The sequence below is a fragment of the Heterocephalus glaber genome, unplaced genomic scaffold, assembly GCF_053883595.1.
Source record: "Heterocephalus glaber isolate CG9 unplaced genomic scaffold, H.glaber_assembly_v1.0 deba00001744, whole genome shotgun sequence".
NCBI lineage: Eukaryota > Metazoa > Chordata > Mammalia > Rodentia > Bathyergidae > Heterocephalus > Heterocephalus glaber.
This window is the reverse complement of record NW_028258450.1, coordinates 2,464,823-2,481,228: the sequence shown is the minus strand read 5'-3', so window position 1 is coordinate 2,481,228 and position 16,406 is coordinate 2,464,823. Positions and strand designations below refer to the sequence as shown.

At 55.7% G+C, this 16,406-nt stretch overlaps 1 protein-coding gene across 4 annotated transcripts; it reads left to right on the top strand.

Moving 5' to 3' along the window:
- Positions 1 to 15: 15 nt before the first annotated feature.
- On the top strand, positions 16 to 16,406 carry Ppp1r13l (protein phosphatase 1 regulatory subunit 13 like). Of its 4 annotated transcripts, none has more exons than XM_087200565.1 (13): positions 16 to 144; positions 6,986 to 7,168; positions 7,255 to 7,397; positions 8,200 to 8,707; positions 8,799 to 8,897; positions 8,971 to 9,062; positions 9,358 to 9,961; positions 11,132 to 11,592; positions 13,137 to 13,268; positions 13,342 to 13,475; positions 13,577 to 13,743; positions 14,472 to 14,671; positions 15,616 to 16,406. In XM_087200565.1, exons 2-13 carry the CDS (start codon positions 7,114 to 7,116, stop codon positions 15,652 to 15,654), a joined length of 2,634 nt encoding a protein of 877 aa, XP_087056691.1. In that variant the 5' UTR covers positions 16 to 144; positions 6,986 to 7,113; the 3' UTR covers positions 15,655 to 16,406. The 4 variants fall into 4 exon arrangements, with proteins under 4 accessions (XP_087056691.1, XP_087056692.1, XP_087056689.1 ...); XM_087200566.1 differs by lacking the exon at positions 16 to 144 and adding an exon at positions 1,004 to 1,545 and having other exon boundaries at positions 7,092 to 7,168; XM_087200563.1 differs by lacking the exon at positions 16 to 144 and adding an exon at positions 1,004 to 1,545.

The following is a 16,406-nucleotide window of genomic DNA, read 5'->3' as shown; positions in this document are numbered from 1 at the left end:
AGGGCCACATTAAGTCTCTGTAGGTCTCCCCTACAGTAACTCCGGTATGATTTGTTCCAACACCGCCTTAAAGGGGCAGTCACACGCGTAGGTCCTAACTCTTAAAGAGACAGAAAGATCGATTGGGCTGAAATTCGTAAAAAGGTAGGTAACGATCCTCGTTGGCAGGGCTCTGTCTTCAGCGTTGAAATCCCTTCTGGGGGAGTCAAGATTCCTCGGAAGTTTAGGACCTGAGTGGAAAAGGACGGAAAATGGAAGAAAGGGGGCAATCACTCCAGAGGGCTATAAGTATCAGCCAGGGGCGGGGCTTCTGGATTCTGGGGGAGCGGGAAACATAGGGGGAGGAGCCTGTGAGTCTAGGGAGGTACCTCGGACCCGGGAGTCAAACTTGCACTCAGCTGTGACGGCTAAGGGGCGTGGTTTGTGGATCGAAAGCAACCTGTAGATGCCCTCGAGGATTTAGTCTTGAGTTTGAGAAATATTCCCTATGGTTTTGAGGAACAGAGAGGGGGTAGGAGTCCTGATCCCCGACCCTAGCCTGTCCCAAGGGCGTGGAAACACCGGCATTTAGACGCGGATTTGGGGGAGGCGCCCATGGTCCTTGCTACTAGGACTTCACCGCGTGGGGCAGCGGGTGGAGCCGAGGGACCGCGGCTAGACATGGTGACCCGACTGCATTCCTGGCCCGTGTGTCAGCACCGCTTCCTGCCCCCTCTGCCGAGGTTTCCGATTCTACTTCAGAATTGGGGTGCACCCCTTCTCCTGCGGCTTCCCAGAGCAGAGAGGGGAGTCTGGGGAAGGGAAAGTGTTCTCTCCGCCAGTGATCTCCAGACAGTTCCCTGGGAGTGGGCAAGGGACTCTAAGGAGCCGCCCTTCCCGGCTCCGAGACTACGATTCCCAGAGGACTCGAGGGGCGGGGCCCCGGGCATCGGTCGCGCGTGCTGCTGGGAGTTGTAGTCCAGCCCAGCCCCGACTTTCGGCTCTGGCTGGAGAATCCCGTGTAGATCCAGTCCCCGTTTTTACCAACGGGGAGATTGAGGCTCAGAGCCCAAGAGGACACTGATTTAGAGGGGCGCTCTTCTCGCCCCAGAAGGAGGCATCCGAGTCCCATCCCCTCAGCCTCCAGTCTTCCACGCCTTTGGTGGCGTCCAAATCTTGACTCTCTAAAGGGGAAACTGAGCCATGAGGGTTGGGGAAGGGCTCAGGAGTCCGTCTTCTGTAAGTACAATGAAGTGGGAGGCTCAGGTTTCTGCATGTTGCAGACCAGTCGCCCACGGATTCGAGGCCGCCCTCTTCCTGTCTTTGAAATGGACTCCAGGTGAATCCCAAAGGGAAAGTCTCGGTCTGCGTCCTGCCCTCCGGGACTACAAGTCCCAAAGTGCTCGAGGTGACTTCGGTTCCCCTCCCCCCGCGGGACCCACCTCCCTCCAGCCCGAGTCACGTCGTCTAACCTGTTCCCGGCGCCAGCCCCGCCCCGTCCTCCGCTCCCCGCAGCTGGAGCCGGAGCGGGAGGAAGCCCCCCGCGCCAGGACCTGCCTCGGACCTGTGAGTTCCGCCCCCCTGGGGTCCAGCGGCCCTGAAGGAGCCCGACACAGCGCCCCTGGAGGACTGGGAGGGGACTCGGACGCCGGGTCCCGGGGCAGAATGTGGGGTGCGCAGACGTCTGGGTCCCCTGGAAAGAGAAAACTCGGTTGTCTGATTTACTGGGCAGGAGGACAGGGGGCTCGGATGCCTGAGTTCTTGGAATAGAGGACTGAGACACTTTGGTCTTGGGGAGACATTGGAGCTGGGGCTCCTGAGTTCCTCAAATGGGGAACTCTGGGAAGTCTGAGCCCTTGGGTGATACTGGGGTCTCAGATGCCTGACTCTTAGGCAGAAATAGGAGGTTGGAATGGTGGGGCTGTGGAATGGGTGGTCACCCCTTACGCCCTCCAGCTGCCTTCTGGGCTGAGTCTCAGCACAACCCGAAGTGGGCGGGGATAGTGGAACGTGGGTCGCTGGAAAGGAGCGGAACAGTACCCTGGGTCCCTCCGCAGGCTATGTCTCGGCGCTTCCCCCACTTTCCGGCTTCGGGGTGGGGGCAGGGGGTGAGAAAACCGGGGCAGCTCCAACCAACTCTGTGCCTCTGAGCGAACCCCAACGTGTCATTAACCGGGGCGTCAGACCTGCCTAACCAGAGGAGGAACATCCGCCCCAGGGCGCCCCCTGACGGAGGCGGGAGGCAGCAGGCCTCTAGTTGCCCCATGCAGGTGTTGTGAACTATCTGGGGTTTGCAGAAGTCATTCTAGAGTCTAGGGCAGAATTCCAGAACGGGGGGCTGGATTCTGGGAGGCTTGCATGCCCTGGCATTTACGCATTGCATAAGGGAAGGGGTAAACTGAGGCTTAGAGGTGACATAGTCGGTAGTGTTGGGGGTCAGTTTGGCGTCTGTCTTGTTCTTCTGGCAGCTCTCCGGGTGACAGGATTCCATCTACTCCCTTCTCCCTCGTGGGGCTCCTTGCCCTGACCCCGGGGTGAGGCTGTCACCTCCACACTTGGCTGTCTGACCTGAGTTACTGTGCAGATAAGGAAGGAAGAGAGGCTAATTCTGGAGGTGTCCTTGAGGGAGGGCAGGGGTGGGCAGGCACCTACCCCTGTCGCTCCCTTCTCTCCACTCCAGTGTGTCATGTGGGGGGGCACCTGACCAGAGAGGGGTGTTGGCTAATGTCTAGGTTTGAAGAGCCTTTAGTGACAGCTTGAAATGAAATTAAAAATAATAACTGTAGCTGCCAATACAGGGCGTGTGTCATGTCCGGCTCAGGTCTGGCAGGTAGACAAGATGGACACCATGGTCCAGAGAAGTCTCTGGTGACTGCCCAGAAATCAGACTCAAGTGTTCCACCTTTTATAAGGTTAGCTGACGCCAGGGCAGAACTCCTCCCTCTCTACTAGTAGGGAAACTGAGGCAGGCAAGCAGGACACCCACCACCCCTACCTTAGGCTTTTGGCCGCTTCTGTCTGGACTCTTCCAGGGCTCTCCTGCCCCAGTCTCTCAAGTTACTAGGGAGGGTCACTTGCCAAAACTCAGAAATGGACAGGGGGGAATAATATATTATTATTATTATTATTATTATTATTATTATTGGTACCAGGGATCAAGCTCGGGTCCTTGCAGTTGCAAGGCAGGCAGCAGAACCACTGAGCAAAATCCCCAGCCCAGACGGGGAATTTAAGACCATAAAATTCAAGGGCCCAGGGGATTGAGATCCTAGGCATCAAAACTCAGAGATTTTAGGATCTCAGAAACAGTTGTGGAGCCAGGTGTGGTGGTGCACACCTGTGACCCCAGCACTTGGGAAGCTGAGGCAGGAGGATCACTGCAAACTCGAGGCCATGCTGGCCCACAGGGTGAGTTCAAGGCCACTTTGACCTACAAAAAACCCCAAACAGTTGAAAGTCCCTTTGGGGAGTTAAATTTTACTTTGGGTCTTGAGTTTACTCTGTGCTGATCCTGTGTGGTTTTTTTGTTTTGTTTTTTCTTTGTGGGGGTGGTGTGGTACTGGGAATTGAACTCAGTGGGGCTTTTTTTTTTTCCTTCAGTACTAGGGATTGAATTTAGGACCTTGTGCTTTTGAGGCAGGCTCAGCACCACTGAACTAAATCCCCAGTCCTGAACTCAGAGACTTTGCCCTGAGCAACATCCTCAGCCCATTTATTTTATTTATTTATTTATTTATTTATTTATTTATTTATTTATGAGATAAAGTAGTAAGGCACTAAGGCAGTAAGTTAGTTACCCTGGCTGGGGCCAGAATTTGAGATCCTCCTGCCTCAGCCTCTTTGAGTGCTGAGATTACAGGCATGCAGCACCACACCCTGGCTAACCCTTTGTTGTCTTAATGAACCATCAAGGAAGGCTGGCAATTAAGGATTCAGGATGTGTGAACCTTATTTCCTGCACTGCACTCTTCTAAACACTGTACCCAAATTAGGTCAGCCAATCCTTACACCCCTTTGAGGTGAAGGTATTTATTTGCCCATTAAACAAGAGGAGACTGAGGTACAGAGACAATAACTAGCCCGAGGTAGAGGTAGAATGAGAGGAAGTTCCTAGCCCTTTTCGCTGAAGTCCACAGAAGTGAAAATCAAGCCCCAGAGAAAGCGGGGGAGGTTACTGTTACAGAGACACTGTGTCCCGACCAAGCTGGAGGATTCCAACCTGGCGTTCCCAGCCCATGCTGGCGCCCTGACCTGGTTCCTACTGAGAGTGCCTCCTCCGGGAGGCCCACAGGATCCTTAACCCCAAAGAACCCGGCAGGCTGCTGAGGAGGCTGGGCAGAGAGAGCTGGGGGTGGAGCGGAGAGGGGAGCCCAGGAGAGGCTACTGGGGTGGGTGGGAATCCCCGGAAGGAAGGGGGAGCCTGTGTTGGAGGGGAGCCCAGGGAAGAGGAGCTGGGGGCGGAGGGCAGGGGCCTGGGAACAGAGCTGGGCCCAAGCCACCCTGAGCCCCGCCCGGCCCGCTCCCCTGCCTCCGGAGGTGCGCACCTGCCCGGGCCCGCAGCGCATTCCCGGGGCCTGAGCTCAGGCGCTTTGGCCTGGCCAAGGTCGGGCGGTGACCCCACGCCCCGTGGTGGTCCAGGCACGCCCACCGCCTGCACCAGCCTCGGGGACTGCCCCACGCCCAGGCAGGCATTTCCTTAAGGTGTCGGTGACGTGGAACCCGAGCATCTTAGACATTTGCCAATCATGCAGTCCTCAAAAGAACTGTTTACTGTCGGAATGCTGGCGCTGGAGGCCGGGGAGAATTGATTTATGTTCTTGGTACTGGGGACTGAACCCAGGACCTTTGGGCCGAGCTACATTCCCAGCCCTTTTATTTTTTATTTTGAGACAAGGTCTTGCTGAATTGCCCAGGCTGGGCTCAAATTTTCTATCCTCCTCCCTCAGTCTTTGAAAGTGCTGAGATTACAGATGCACATCACCACGCCCGTCTGACTAGATTGTTTTTATATTTTAACAGACAAAGTGTTTTCCTGTGCCTCTGAAATTCTAAAAGCCCTGTTTTGATTCCTATAGTCTCTGCTTTCTGAGATTTCAGTTCTCAGAGCCCTAAATTCCAACAATCCTACCCGGTGAACTGTTCCTCGGCTCCATTTTATGGTCAGGAAACTAAGGCACACTGATCAGGGTCAGCCAGTGGTCCTGCCAGATTTGAACCCTCAAAGGCTGATTGCTTATTGGAGGTTTTTTGTTTGTTTGTTTGTTTTGTTTTTTTTGTTTGGTATGGGGTATTGAACTCCAAACCCTGTGCTTTTGAGGCAGGTGTCAGAACCACTGAACTAAATCCCTGGCCCACTTATTGGCCCTTTTACCTCCTTTAGACTTTCAGTACAGTTCAATCCTGGGATAGAAAGTGGGGCAGTGAGAACTGTGGGCTATCACATTGGAAAATTCCAAAGTGTTCCAAAAACAGAGTCTTGGGTCTAGAACTTTCCAACAGTGGACTCTCAAGCCAAGGAGTTCAAGATCTGTAGGGTTTTATTTTATTTATTTATTTATTTATTTTTGAGACCAGTTCTTACCATGGAGTTCAGGCAGGCCTTGAATTTAATATGTGGCCCAGGCTGGCCTTGAACACACAGTGATCCTCCTGCCCAGACTGAGTGTTGGGATTACAGACAAGTGCTGGGATCTGCAGAACTTTAGTTACAATGTCATGGTCCTGACAGTTTTAGAGTGGAGACCTCTTTAGAGTTTGAAGGGGACTCTCAGAATAGCTAGTATGCCTTCCTTCCCTGTGGGGAAACTGAGGCCTCAAGCAGAGAGGACCCCTTGGCCAAATTCACACACTCCTGGTGCACCCAGATGAGCCCCAACGGTTCTGTTCCTGCAACTTCTCAGACTGAGGCTGGTGTCAGCAAGCCTCAGCCTGCCCTGCTGCCCACGCCTGGACTGCCACAGCCTAGAGGTCAGGGCAGCCGGAGGTATCAGGCTGGCAGGCGTGGCGGCTGCCATGGGGATGGAGGTGATGCTGGCTGGACTGGTTCCTGGTGGCTAGGCTGGTGACCAGAGTGGCCCATCCCACCCTGGCTACCTCTCTGTTCCTCCTTCACTTGGGCTAGGCCTCCTCTGGGTGGGGACTGCAAGGGGAGGGACCCAAGCCGTCATCTCTGGACCCCTCCCTAGACCTTGCAGAATAGCAAGCTAGGTCCTCGAGGGAAACCCAGGGCAGGCGACTTCTTGGAGGGGGACCTTGGACAAATGCATCTGAGCCTCACTTTCTTGCTACTAAGGTGGTTCTGATCATGAAATAAGGGTCGAGTGTAACCCCCTTTAGCACAAGACAGTGGCCCCACAATTAGTGGCTGTTGGTTTTATTACGTGATGTTCCCGGTCACAGGCAAGGGTTCTAGTACAACACAGTAGGCAGCATGAGTCTTCAGAATATCTCCAGCGTCTCCTGGGCTCCAGTGGGTATGCAGTGCAGTAACTCATAGTTTTCATTTCATCCCCTGTATCTTGGCACATAGTAGGTGATCAATAGATACCTGTTGAAGGAACCACTTCCTCTCTCTTCCTCCCATCCCCAGCCTTTTTTTTTTTTTTTTCCAGACAGGGTTTTGCTCAATTGCCCAGAGGTTGGGTTCAAACATGTAATCCTCCTGCCTCAGCCTCCTGGGATGCTGAGATTACAGGCGTGCATCACCATGCCTGGTCAGAATTGAGTCCTTTTATCAGGGCTCAGATAAAGAGATGGACAAGGAGCCATGTAAAGAAAGTGAAATAGCTTTCAAGACCAGACTGGGCTACATTACATAGTGAGACCCTGTCTCAAAAAATAAAATAAAATAAAATAAAATGGGTTGGGGATGTAGCTCAGTGGTTTAGAGCTCCTGCTTTTGATCTCCAGTACTGAGATAGTAAGGGAGAGATAGATAAAGATGGGATTGTTTGGAGCCTTCCAGCTGGGTTTGGACTCCTAGGAGCCTGTGGACTGGGCTTTGCAGGAGCTGACGTTTCCCAGCTGGGGCAGTGGAAGGCGAAGCGCTTGCACCGTCCTGCTCCCCGCCCTGGTTCCGGGGGCCGGGTCTGAGCAGCTCCCCCACCGCGCAGGCGCCCTGCTGCGACCGGCACCATGGACAGCGAGGCTTTCCAGAGCGCGCGGGACCTCCTGGACTTGAACTTCCAGTGTGAGTTCGGGAGGGGCGGGGAAGGGGCGGGGAAGGGGCGGGGCCCGGCCCGGAGCCGCGGTCCTCACCCCCTCTCCCTCTTGCAGCGCTGGCCATGAAGCACATGGACCTGAAGCAGATGGAGCTGGATACCGCGGCCGCCAAGGTGGACGAATTGACCAAGCAGCTGGAGTCGCTGTGGTCAGAATCACCAACGCCTCCTGGCTCGCAGGCCGGAGCCCCCGTTAGGGTGAGCCTGGGCCCCACCTGCGCCCCCAAAGACAGTTGCCCACCACGCTCTGAGGCGTGGATTTCAAACAAAGCTGCCCCTTATGGTTGTGGGGTCTTCAAGAACACTTGGAGATGAATATCTAACAGGACCCCAGAATGCAAAGAGGTCTTTCCCCAAGAGCTGGGCATGTTGGCCCATGTCTGTAATCAAAGTGCTCAAGAGGCTGAGGCAGGAGGATCGCTGACAGTTCAAGGCCAGTCGGAACTACATAGCGAGACTGTCTCTACAAACTAAAACTAAAACTAAGTGGCACAAAGGAGACAGCGAAGGGTTAGCTTCACTCTTTCACCAACACCCCTCACTGTGGCTCACTGCCACAATGTCTACCTAGGCCCAACTTCTCAGGGTAACTTTCTTTTGCCCCACTGTGGATTGAACCTAGGGTATTCACACAGAACAACACATCCCCAGTTTTTGTTTTGTTTTAAAATTTTGTATTTATTTATTTATTTTGGTACCGGGAATTGGAATCAAACTTGGGTCCTTGTGCTTGTGCAGCAGGTGGCGAAACCACTGAGCTAAATCCCCGCCCCCCCCAAAATTTATTTTTAAACTTTGAGACAGGGTTTCCCTAAACTGCCCAGACTGGGCTCGAACTTGCAATCCTGCTTCAGCCTCCCAGAGTGCAGGGTTCACAGGTGTGCGCCACCACGCCCAGCTTCTGGGTTCACTTTCAGCGTCCCCTTTGCTTTCTCCCATCAACCCTTCCACTAACGTCTTCTCTGATCCCTCAACGTCCAACGTCCGGGCCTCCCCACAGCAATCCCGGTACAGCTCCAGCCCCGTCCCCGAATCCTTCGGCAGCAGAGGCTCCCCACGAAAGGCGGCCACGGACAGCTCAGACTCCCCTTTCGGACGCTCCGAGAGTGGCCCGGCCCTGCATCCGTACAGCCCACTGTCACCCAAGGGCCGGCCGTCCTCGCCGCGCACCCCACTCTACCTGCAGCCCGAGGCCTACAGCAGCCTGGACCGCGCGCCCTCGCCCCGGCCCCGGGCCTTCGATGGGGCTGGCAGCCCCCTGGGCCGTGCACCCTCCCCACGGCCGGGGTCCGGCCCTCTCCGCCAGCAAGGTTCCCCTGCGACCTTCGACTTCCTGAGCCGCGCAGGCTCCCCACGCGGTAGCCCTCTGGCCGAGGGACCTCAAACCTTCTTCCCCGAGCGCGGACCCTCGCCACGCCCTCCTGCCTCAGCCTATGACGCGCCTGCTTTCGGGAGCCCCCTGCTGGGCGCGGGCGGCAGTGCCTTTGCCCCACCTCTGCGCGCGCATGGTGAACCTGGGGTCCCAGAATTTTGAGAACTGGAGGGGCCTGGGTCCTGCCTCCCCTACATCCTAGCTCACCGCCTCCTACCCCACCACAGATGACCTGACGCTCCGCCGGCGCCCCCTTAAAGCCTGGAACGAGTCTGACCTGGACGTGGCCTACGAGAAGAAATCTTCACAGGCAGCGAGCTACGAACGTGAGTGATGCTGGCGGCTGGGAACGGGGGACCAAGCAGAGCCCCCTCCCAGCCTGATGATTCCGCTCCGCAGGCCTGGACATCTTCGCGCGGCCTGCCTCGCCGGGCCTGCAGCTGCTGCCCTGGAGAGAGAGCAGCCTGGATGGGCTGGGGGCCTCAGGCAAGGTGAGCAGCATGGCCTGGACCCGGGTCCCCCACCTGGCTACGCCCCAGGTACCTGTGCCCTTCCCGCCTTGTCCTGGACTTCCACTCCTTCTAGGGACTCCCATAGTCCTCTCTCTCTCTCAGACAGGGTCTCGCTTTGTAGTTAAGGCTGGCCTCAAACTTGCTACGATCCTCCTGCCTCAGCCTCCCGAGTGCTGGGATTATAGGCACGCACTACCACACTCTACCCATTCTACCTTTTGCTCTTCCCTCTCTCCCTCCTGAGCACCTTCTAACTTCTCCCCCCTCCTCCCAGGACAATCTCACCAGCGCCACCTTGCCCCGAAATTACAAGGTCTCGCCTCTGGCCAACGACAGGCGCTCAGATGTGGGCAGCTACCGACGCTCACTGGGCTCCGCCGCGGGGCCATCGGGCACCCTGCCCCGCAGCTGGCAGCCAGTCAGCCGCATCCCCATGCCTCCCGCCAGCCCGCAGCCCCGTGGGGCCCCGCGCCAGCGCCCCATCCCCCTCAGCATGATATTCAAGCTGCAGAATGCCTTCTGGGAGCACGGGGCCAGCAGGGCCATGCTGCCCGGGTCCCCCGTCTTCTCCAGAGCACCCCCACCTAAGCTGCCTCCCCAGCCCCAGCCCCAGCCCCAACCTCAGGCCCAGCTGATCTCCCAGCCACAACACCAGCTCCAGCCCCAGCCCCAGCTTCAGCCCCAGGCCCAGCCCCAGCCCCAGGCCCAGCTTCAGCCCCAGCCCCAGCCCCAGCCCCAGGCCCAGCCCCAGCCCCAGCCCCAGCCCCAGCACCAGCACCAGCACCAGCCCCAGCCCCAGCCCCAGCCCCAGCCCCAGGCTCAACCACCCACGCCAGTTGCCCAGCCCCCCCAACAGACATGGGCCCCTGTGAACGAAGGTGAGTCAGCAATGGCGCTGGCCCCAGAGGGCTGGGGGGTGGGGCAAAATCAGGAGGAACCCACGGGAGGTGGGGCATGAATTGGCACACCCCGGGAATTGGCACAGGAGCCGGGATTGCAAAATGGCTAAACACTGACCCTGGGCCACCCTTGTTCCTTGCTGTGTGACCTCAAGCAGATCTCTTAACTTCCCTGGGCCTCAAGTTCCTTGAGTGGAAAAGCTGAATAATAGATAATACATAGAATCTATCTTATTGGGATATGATATTAAAACCATATCAAGGGCCGGGGATTTAGCTCAGTAGTTTTGCTGCCTGCTGTGCAAGCATAAGGACCCAAGTTCGATCCCCAGTACCAAAAAAAAAAAAAGTTGAAAACCATATCAAGTCCTTCCCATAGGACCTACCACATAGGAGGCCCTTGGTAGCTATCATGTTAGTTATCACAGCTGTTCCTGGGGTTTTTTGGGGGGGTTTTTTTGGTACTGGGGGATTGAACCCCAAGTCTTTTGCACTGAGTTACATTTTCAGCCCATTTTTTACTTTGTGTTTTGAGACAAGATCTCACTAAGTCACTAAGTTGCCCAGGCTGGATTCCAACTTGCAGTCCTCCTGCCTCAGGCTCCCAGAGTGCTGTGATTACAGGGATGTGCCACTAAGCCTGGCCAAAATCTTATCAACCACAATAGACTGGACTTTCTAAGATCCTAAGAATTTTCTTTCCTAAAATCTGAGGCAGAAAATTCCTGCCAGGAGTTGAATCTTCTGTCTTATTCTATGTTGCAGTGCTTCTAAAGCAGGCTTCTAAATAATAATGATCACTCTTTATTCCAACAATAACCAAAAAACCAAAAACAGATTCTAGTCAGTTAAATGTGTGGCTTTGGGCAGCTGGGTTGCCCCCTCTGAGCCTCAGATTCCCTTCCTGTAATACTGGAAGCGATCGCCTCTCATCCTCATGCAGGAGTGGGAAAAATTCAGTAAGGCCAGAATGTACTGTGCCAGACATCCTGAATACTAATAAATGGGAGCTGCCATGATTGTAGATTATTCACAGCCCAGAGAAGACATGAAACTGCCCTGTGATCCACAGCAAATACGGTGCTGGCCACAGGCCCTGACAGTGGGCGACTTGGACTTGTGCTCTAATGGGGCTGTCCTTCCTGCTAGGCCTCCTTAAATCTCCCGCTGAGCTGGAGCCAGAGCCAGAACTTGAAGTGCTGCTGACCCCGGTGCTGGAGGCTGGCGACACAGATGAAGGCACTGTCACTCGACCCCTTAGTCCCACGAGGCTGCAGCCAGCACTGCCACCCGAGGCACAGTCAGTGCCTGAGCTGGAGGAGGTGGCGCGAGTGCTGGCAGAGATCCCTCGGCCCCTGAAACGCAGGGGCTCCATGGAGCAGAGCCCTGCCGTGGCCCTGCCCCCCACCCACAAGAAGCAGTACCAGCAGATCATCAGCCGCCTCTTCCACCGGCACGGCGGGCCAGGGCCTGGGGGGCCTGAGGCAGAGCTTTGCCCCATTACTGAGGGATCCGAGGCCAGGGCAGGGCCCCCTGCTCCCGCCCCACCGGCCCCCATACCACCCCCAGCCCCACCCCAGAGCAGCCCGCCGGAGCAGCCCCAGAGCATGGTGAGTCCCACAGGAGGACACTGGCTACATCTGCTACTGTCCAGATCCACTGCTGTAACAAGCAGCCTCCGATGTGCTGTGGCTTAAATGAGACAGGTCGTTCTATTTTGTTTTGTTTTGTTTGTTTGTTTTTGTACCAGGGATGGAACTTGGGACCTTGTGCTTTTGAGGCAAGCGGTGGAACCACTGAGCTAAATCCCTGGCCCAGGTCTTTCTATTTTGAGTAAGAGTCCAGGAGTAGCAGTCAGAGCTGGTAGGCAGCAGGGTGAAGTCGGGACCCAGGCTCAGTCTGTCTTGGGCTCCTGTCCATTAGGAGCTGGCCTGCCTTTACCATCTGGGATAGTTCTCAGCCTGTCTGCATCCCTACCAGGAAGGAGAGGAAAAGTCCCCTTCCCCTTGGGGCAGAACTTGGAATTGCACCCATCTAGGGTCCAGAAGCTAGCTGCAAGGGAGGCTGGGAAGTGTAGTCTTCAATCAAGGCAGCAATCCCTTCAGGAAAGGGAGAGAAGGGCCGGGGATTAGCTCAGTGGTGCCGCTGCCTGCCTCCCTCCCTCTCAGTGCAAGATCCTGAGTTTGATCCCTGGTACCAAAAAAAAAAAAAAAAAAAGGAGAGAAAACTATGGAGAGGGATCCAAGAGTCTTGGCACATGAATTATTTTGTACCTTTTCTCCAGTGACCTATGTCTGTGCCCTTTGCTGGGCACTCCATCATTTTTTTTTTCTTTTGGTATTGAGGATTGAATCCAAGGCCTTTGAACTGAGCTACATCCATCCCCAACCCTTTCCTTTTTTTTTTTTTTTTTAATTTTAAGACAGGATCTCTCAAAGGTGCTACCTGCATTGTCCAGGCTGGGCTTGAACTTGCAGTCCTCCTGCCTGAGCCTCCCAGGGTGCTGAGATTACAGATCTGTGTCACCGTGCTTGCCTCTGTGCCACTTATCAGCCATGCAACCTTGGCCAGATGCTTACCCTTGTGGGCCTCAATTTCCTCATCTGTAGGATAGGGATGAGAGAGCAACAGCCACCTCATAGGGTTGCTGTGAAGGCTGCATATATTAATATGTGCTGTGCATGGTGCATGGGATGGAGCCGTTGGCTACCCATTGGTGGTGGGAGGTTCTGGCCATGGACAGGGTGGTCAGATGAACAGTTCTGAGCAGTGTGGGTGACGTGCAGGGTACAAGTCCCAGCAAAGTGGAGGTGAGGTAGACCCCTCAGGGTGTCTTCTCAGGCCTTCCTGAGAGAAGCAATGGCAGCTTGAAACGGGAGTCATCTTATTGTAGCATGCAAAGTTTGGGCCACGGAAAGACTTGACAAATCACAGAACCCAAGGATCAAGCCCTAGCCAGGTCAGGTGGTGCACACACCTGTAATCCCAGCTACTAGGAAGCTGATGCAGGAAGACTGCAAGATTGAACCCCAGCCCAGCTGGGTCTAGTGGTGATTGGGATCTGCCGCCGATCTAGGCCTATGTGTCCCGCTCTGGGTCGTGGGTCTGTAGTATTAGGGATCCCCCAAGTCACCCTCCCCTCCCTGACCCACAGGAGATGCGTTCTGTGCTGCGGAAGGTGGGCTCCCCTCGAAAGGCTCGGCGCGCGCGCCTCAACCCACTGGTGCTGCTGCTGGACGCAGCGCTGACGGGGGAGCTGGAGGTGGTGCAGCAGGCCGTGAAGGAGGTGAGGCCAGCAGGTGCGGGGGATGGCAGGGGCGTGGGGAGCTCAGGGCTGAGCCTCCCATCCTGTCTGCCAGATGAACGACCCAAGCCAGCCCAATGAGGAGGGCATCACCGCCCTGCATAACGCCATCTGCGGTGCCAACTACACCATTGTCGACTTCCTCATCGCTGCTGGCGCCAATGTCAACTCCCCGGACAGCCACGGCTGGTGAGCCCGGATGGGGACAGTGAGGTCGTCGCAGTGGGCTGGGGTCGGGGATGGCTCTGCAGGCTGGGCATCCCGCTCACACATCCCTCTCCTGGGCCCAGGACACCGTTGCACTGCGCGGCATCGTGCAACGACACAGCCATCTGCATGGCGCTGGTACAGCACGGCGCGGCCATCTTCGCCACAACTGTCAGCGATGGCGCCACTGCCATCGAGAAGTGCGACCCCTACCGGGAGGGCTACGCAGACTGCGCCACCTACCTGGCAGGTGCGGGGCAGGGCTGGGGAAGACTGATGAAGGAAGGAGAGGGAAGGGGAATGGATCACCTACGGGGAAAGTGGGGGGCTTGGAGGTTCCAACTATGCCACCTCCCTGGCACGGGTAGGGACTGTCCGGCCTGTGGTGAGACATGAGGCTGTGATCTGTCGGGTGCCTGGCTGCAGCACCTTCCCGTAAGGGGCCAGGTAGGGGGACTGGAAGGACCATGCACGGGCTCGCAGCTGTACACCTGGGGATGCAACTTACAGCCTCGGTTGATATTAGGGGCCGTGCAGTGTAGGGATTCCACAATGTACAAGAGGGAGTGGAGCAGGACATTGGGGCACATGCCTGTAATCCCAGCACTCCGAGAGGCTGAGGCGGGAAGATTGTAAGTTGAAGCCCAGCCTGGACAACTTAGTGACTTAGCAAGAACTTGTCTTTAACAAAAAAAAATTCTGGCGCTCTAGCTCAGCGCAAACTCCCTGGGTTCAATCCCCATTACTACAAAAAGAAATAGACACATAAAAAGCAGGGAAAGGGGGTGGCCCAGCTTGATGCACCCCAATGTCCACAAATGTTAGAGGTGTCACTTGCATCCCGCTTCAGCTCCGGCTCCCATCCCCAGACACAGGTGCCCATATACATGCCACAAATCCCAGGCCTGGGCCTATCCCCAGCGAGTCTGGTGTCCCTGAACCCCAGGCCAGGCTCTCACCCCTGCCCGCGTGTTTCAGACGTGGAGCACAGCATGGGGCTGATGCACAGCGGGGCAGTGTATGCACTCTGGGACTACAGCGCCGAGTTCGGGGATGAGCTGTCCTTCCGCGAGGGCGACTCGGTCACTGTGCTGCGGAGGGACGGGCTGGAGGAGACCGACTGGTGGTGGGCAGCGCTGCACGGCCAGGAGGGCTACGTGCCGCGGAACTACTTCGGGGTGAGCCTGGCAGGCAAAGAGGGAGGAGAGGGCCGCGCACTACAGTGGGTGAGGGGGGCCGGAAAAGTGCACTGCTGGTCATGGGGGGAGGAGGAAAACCCATTGTAGTAGGAGGTGGAGGGAGGGGGCAGGTATTTACCTCAGTGGTGCCCAGCCTGCCCCGCAAGCCCAAGGTCCTGAGTTCAATCCCTGGTAGGAGAAAAAAAAAAAAAAACAGGCTAAGGGAGAGCCCCTTCCTAGTGCCAGCTAAGGGCTGGCACTACTGCATTGCTTATTTGATTTGTGCTCAGTCAAATGTTTTTATTGGGCTGGGGATGTGGCTCAGTGGCAGAGCACTTGCCTAGCATGGCCCTGGGTTCCATCCCCAGCAGTGGGGGGGGGGATTATCACCCCCGCTATTAGTGGAGAGATTAAAGGATCTATTTTAGCCAAGGAGTGCATTGAAAAAACCCATTTTACTGATGGGGGAATTAGAGAGTTGTCTATTATGGGCAGGTCGGAGAGTATTTTGTTACACAGCACTGGGAAGGGGGAGGAAGAATCCCTTAATATAATCACAGCAGAAAGCCAGGTGTGGTGACACACACCTGTAATCCCAGCACTCAGGAGGTTGAGGTAGGAAGATCTCATGTTCAAGGCCAGCCTGAGCTACCCCCAAATCACAGCAGAACTGAGGATGAGTCTACTAGGTTGGGGGATGTTTCCGTTATACTCCTAAGAGAGAATATTTCTTTAATTTGGGAGTGGGTGGAGGTGGGACCCAACCAGACCACTGTGGTGGCAAGGAGACTTACAGTATTCAACTTTATCAGTAGAGCTGCTGACTGGAAGGCTCCATATGGTCCTTGGAGGTGACAAGGGACTCAGGGATTCTGGGAGGATGCTGCTGGGGGGAGGACAAGGGCGGGAGTGTCTGGTGTATGTCTAAGGTTGCCTTTCCTCAGCTCTTCCCCAGGGTGAAGTCGCAGAGGAATAAAGTCTAGCAGGACAGAGGACGTCTCTCAGGGAGACAAGAGCATCACCTGCCTGTGCCCCAGACCTTAGACCCACCTCTCCGTTTATGCTGCGCCCCTCACCCTGCAGGCCTGGGGCCTTCACCCCCACTCCCTGCTCCCCCAGAAGCCCAGGAGAGGAGAATCCTAGCCTTAGGTTTAGGAACCTGCCTTAGCCATGGAAAGTCCAGGGAATGGGGCTGGAATCTTGTTTTTTTTCTTTGTGGTACTGAGGATTGAATGCATGGCCTTCATACTAAGCTACATCCCCAGCCTTTTGTTTATTTTTTGTTTTGAGACAGGGTCTCGATAAGTCACTACATTGCCCATGCTGGGCTTGAATTTGCAATCCTCCTGCCTCAGCTTCCTAGAGTGCTGGGATTATAGGCAATTGCCACCATGCCGGCTGGACTGTGAATCTTTGGGGACAGGATACTTCCTACATTTGCCAAATCAGATCCATCCAAAGTGCCTCCCACTCCTACTGCTAATGGCCCAAACCCTGGCCAGCCAACGTGCCATCCTAGCTGAGCCTGGGGTGGATGACCTCATCTCTTTATTGCTCTGGGAGTCACCTCTGACCTCTTATTTCCCAGTAGACTGGATCAGGGTGGTGCACATTGGTCTCTTCCAGGATCCCTCTCCCCCCTCTCCCCATTAAGTGCCTTCCCACAGTGCTGGTTTTATGTGTATAACAAGATGGGGAAAGTTTTCCTCATGAATAAAAGTAGTTTATTAACTTC

What these genes read in the sequence shown, in the direction of transcription:
- Ppp1r13l (XM_087200565.1), top strand. Translation starts at nt 7,114, where the DNA reads ATGGACAGCGAGGCTTTCCAGAGCGCGCGGGACCTCCTGGACTTGAAC. An exon ending in CCCACCTCTGCGCGCGCATG is followed by an intron (nt 8,708 to 8,798) that starts GTGAACCTGGGG and finishes ACCCCACCACAG; the next exon opens with ATGACCTGACGCTCCGCCGG. An exon ending in GGCTGGGGGCCTCAGGCAAG is followed by an intron (nt 9,063 to 9,357) that starts GTGAGCAGCATG and finishes CCCTCCTCCCAG; the next exon opens with GACAATCTCACCAGCGCCAC.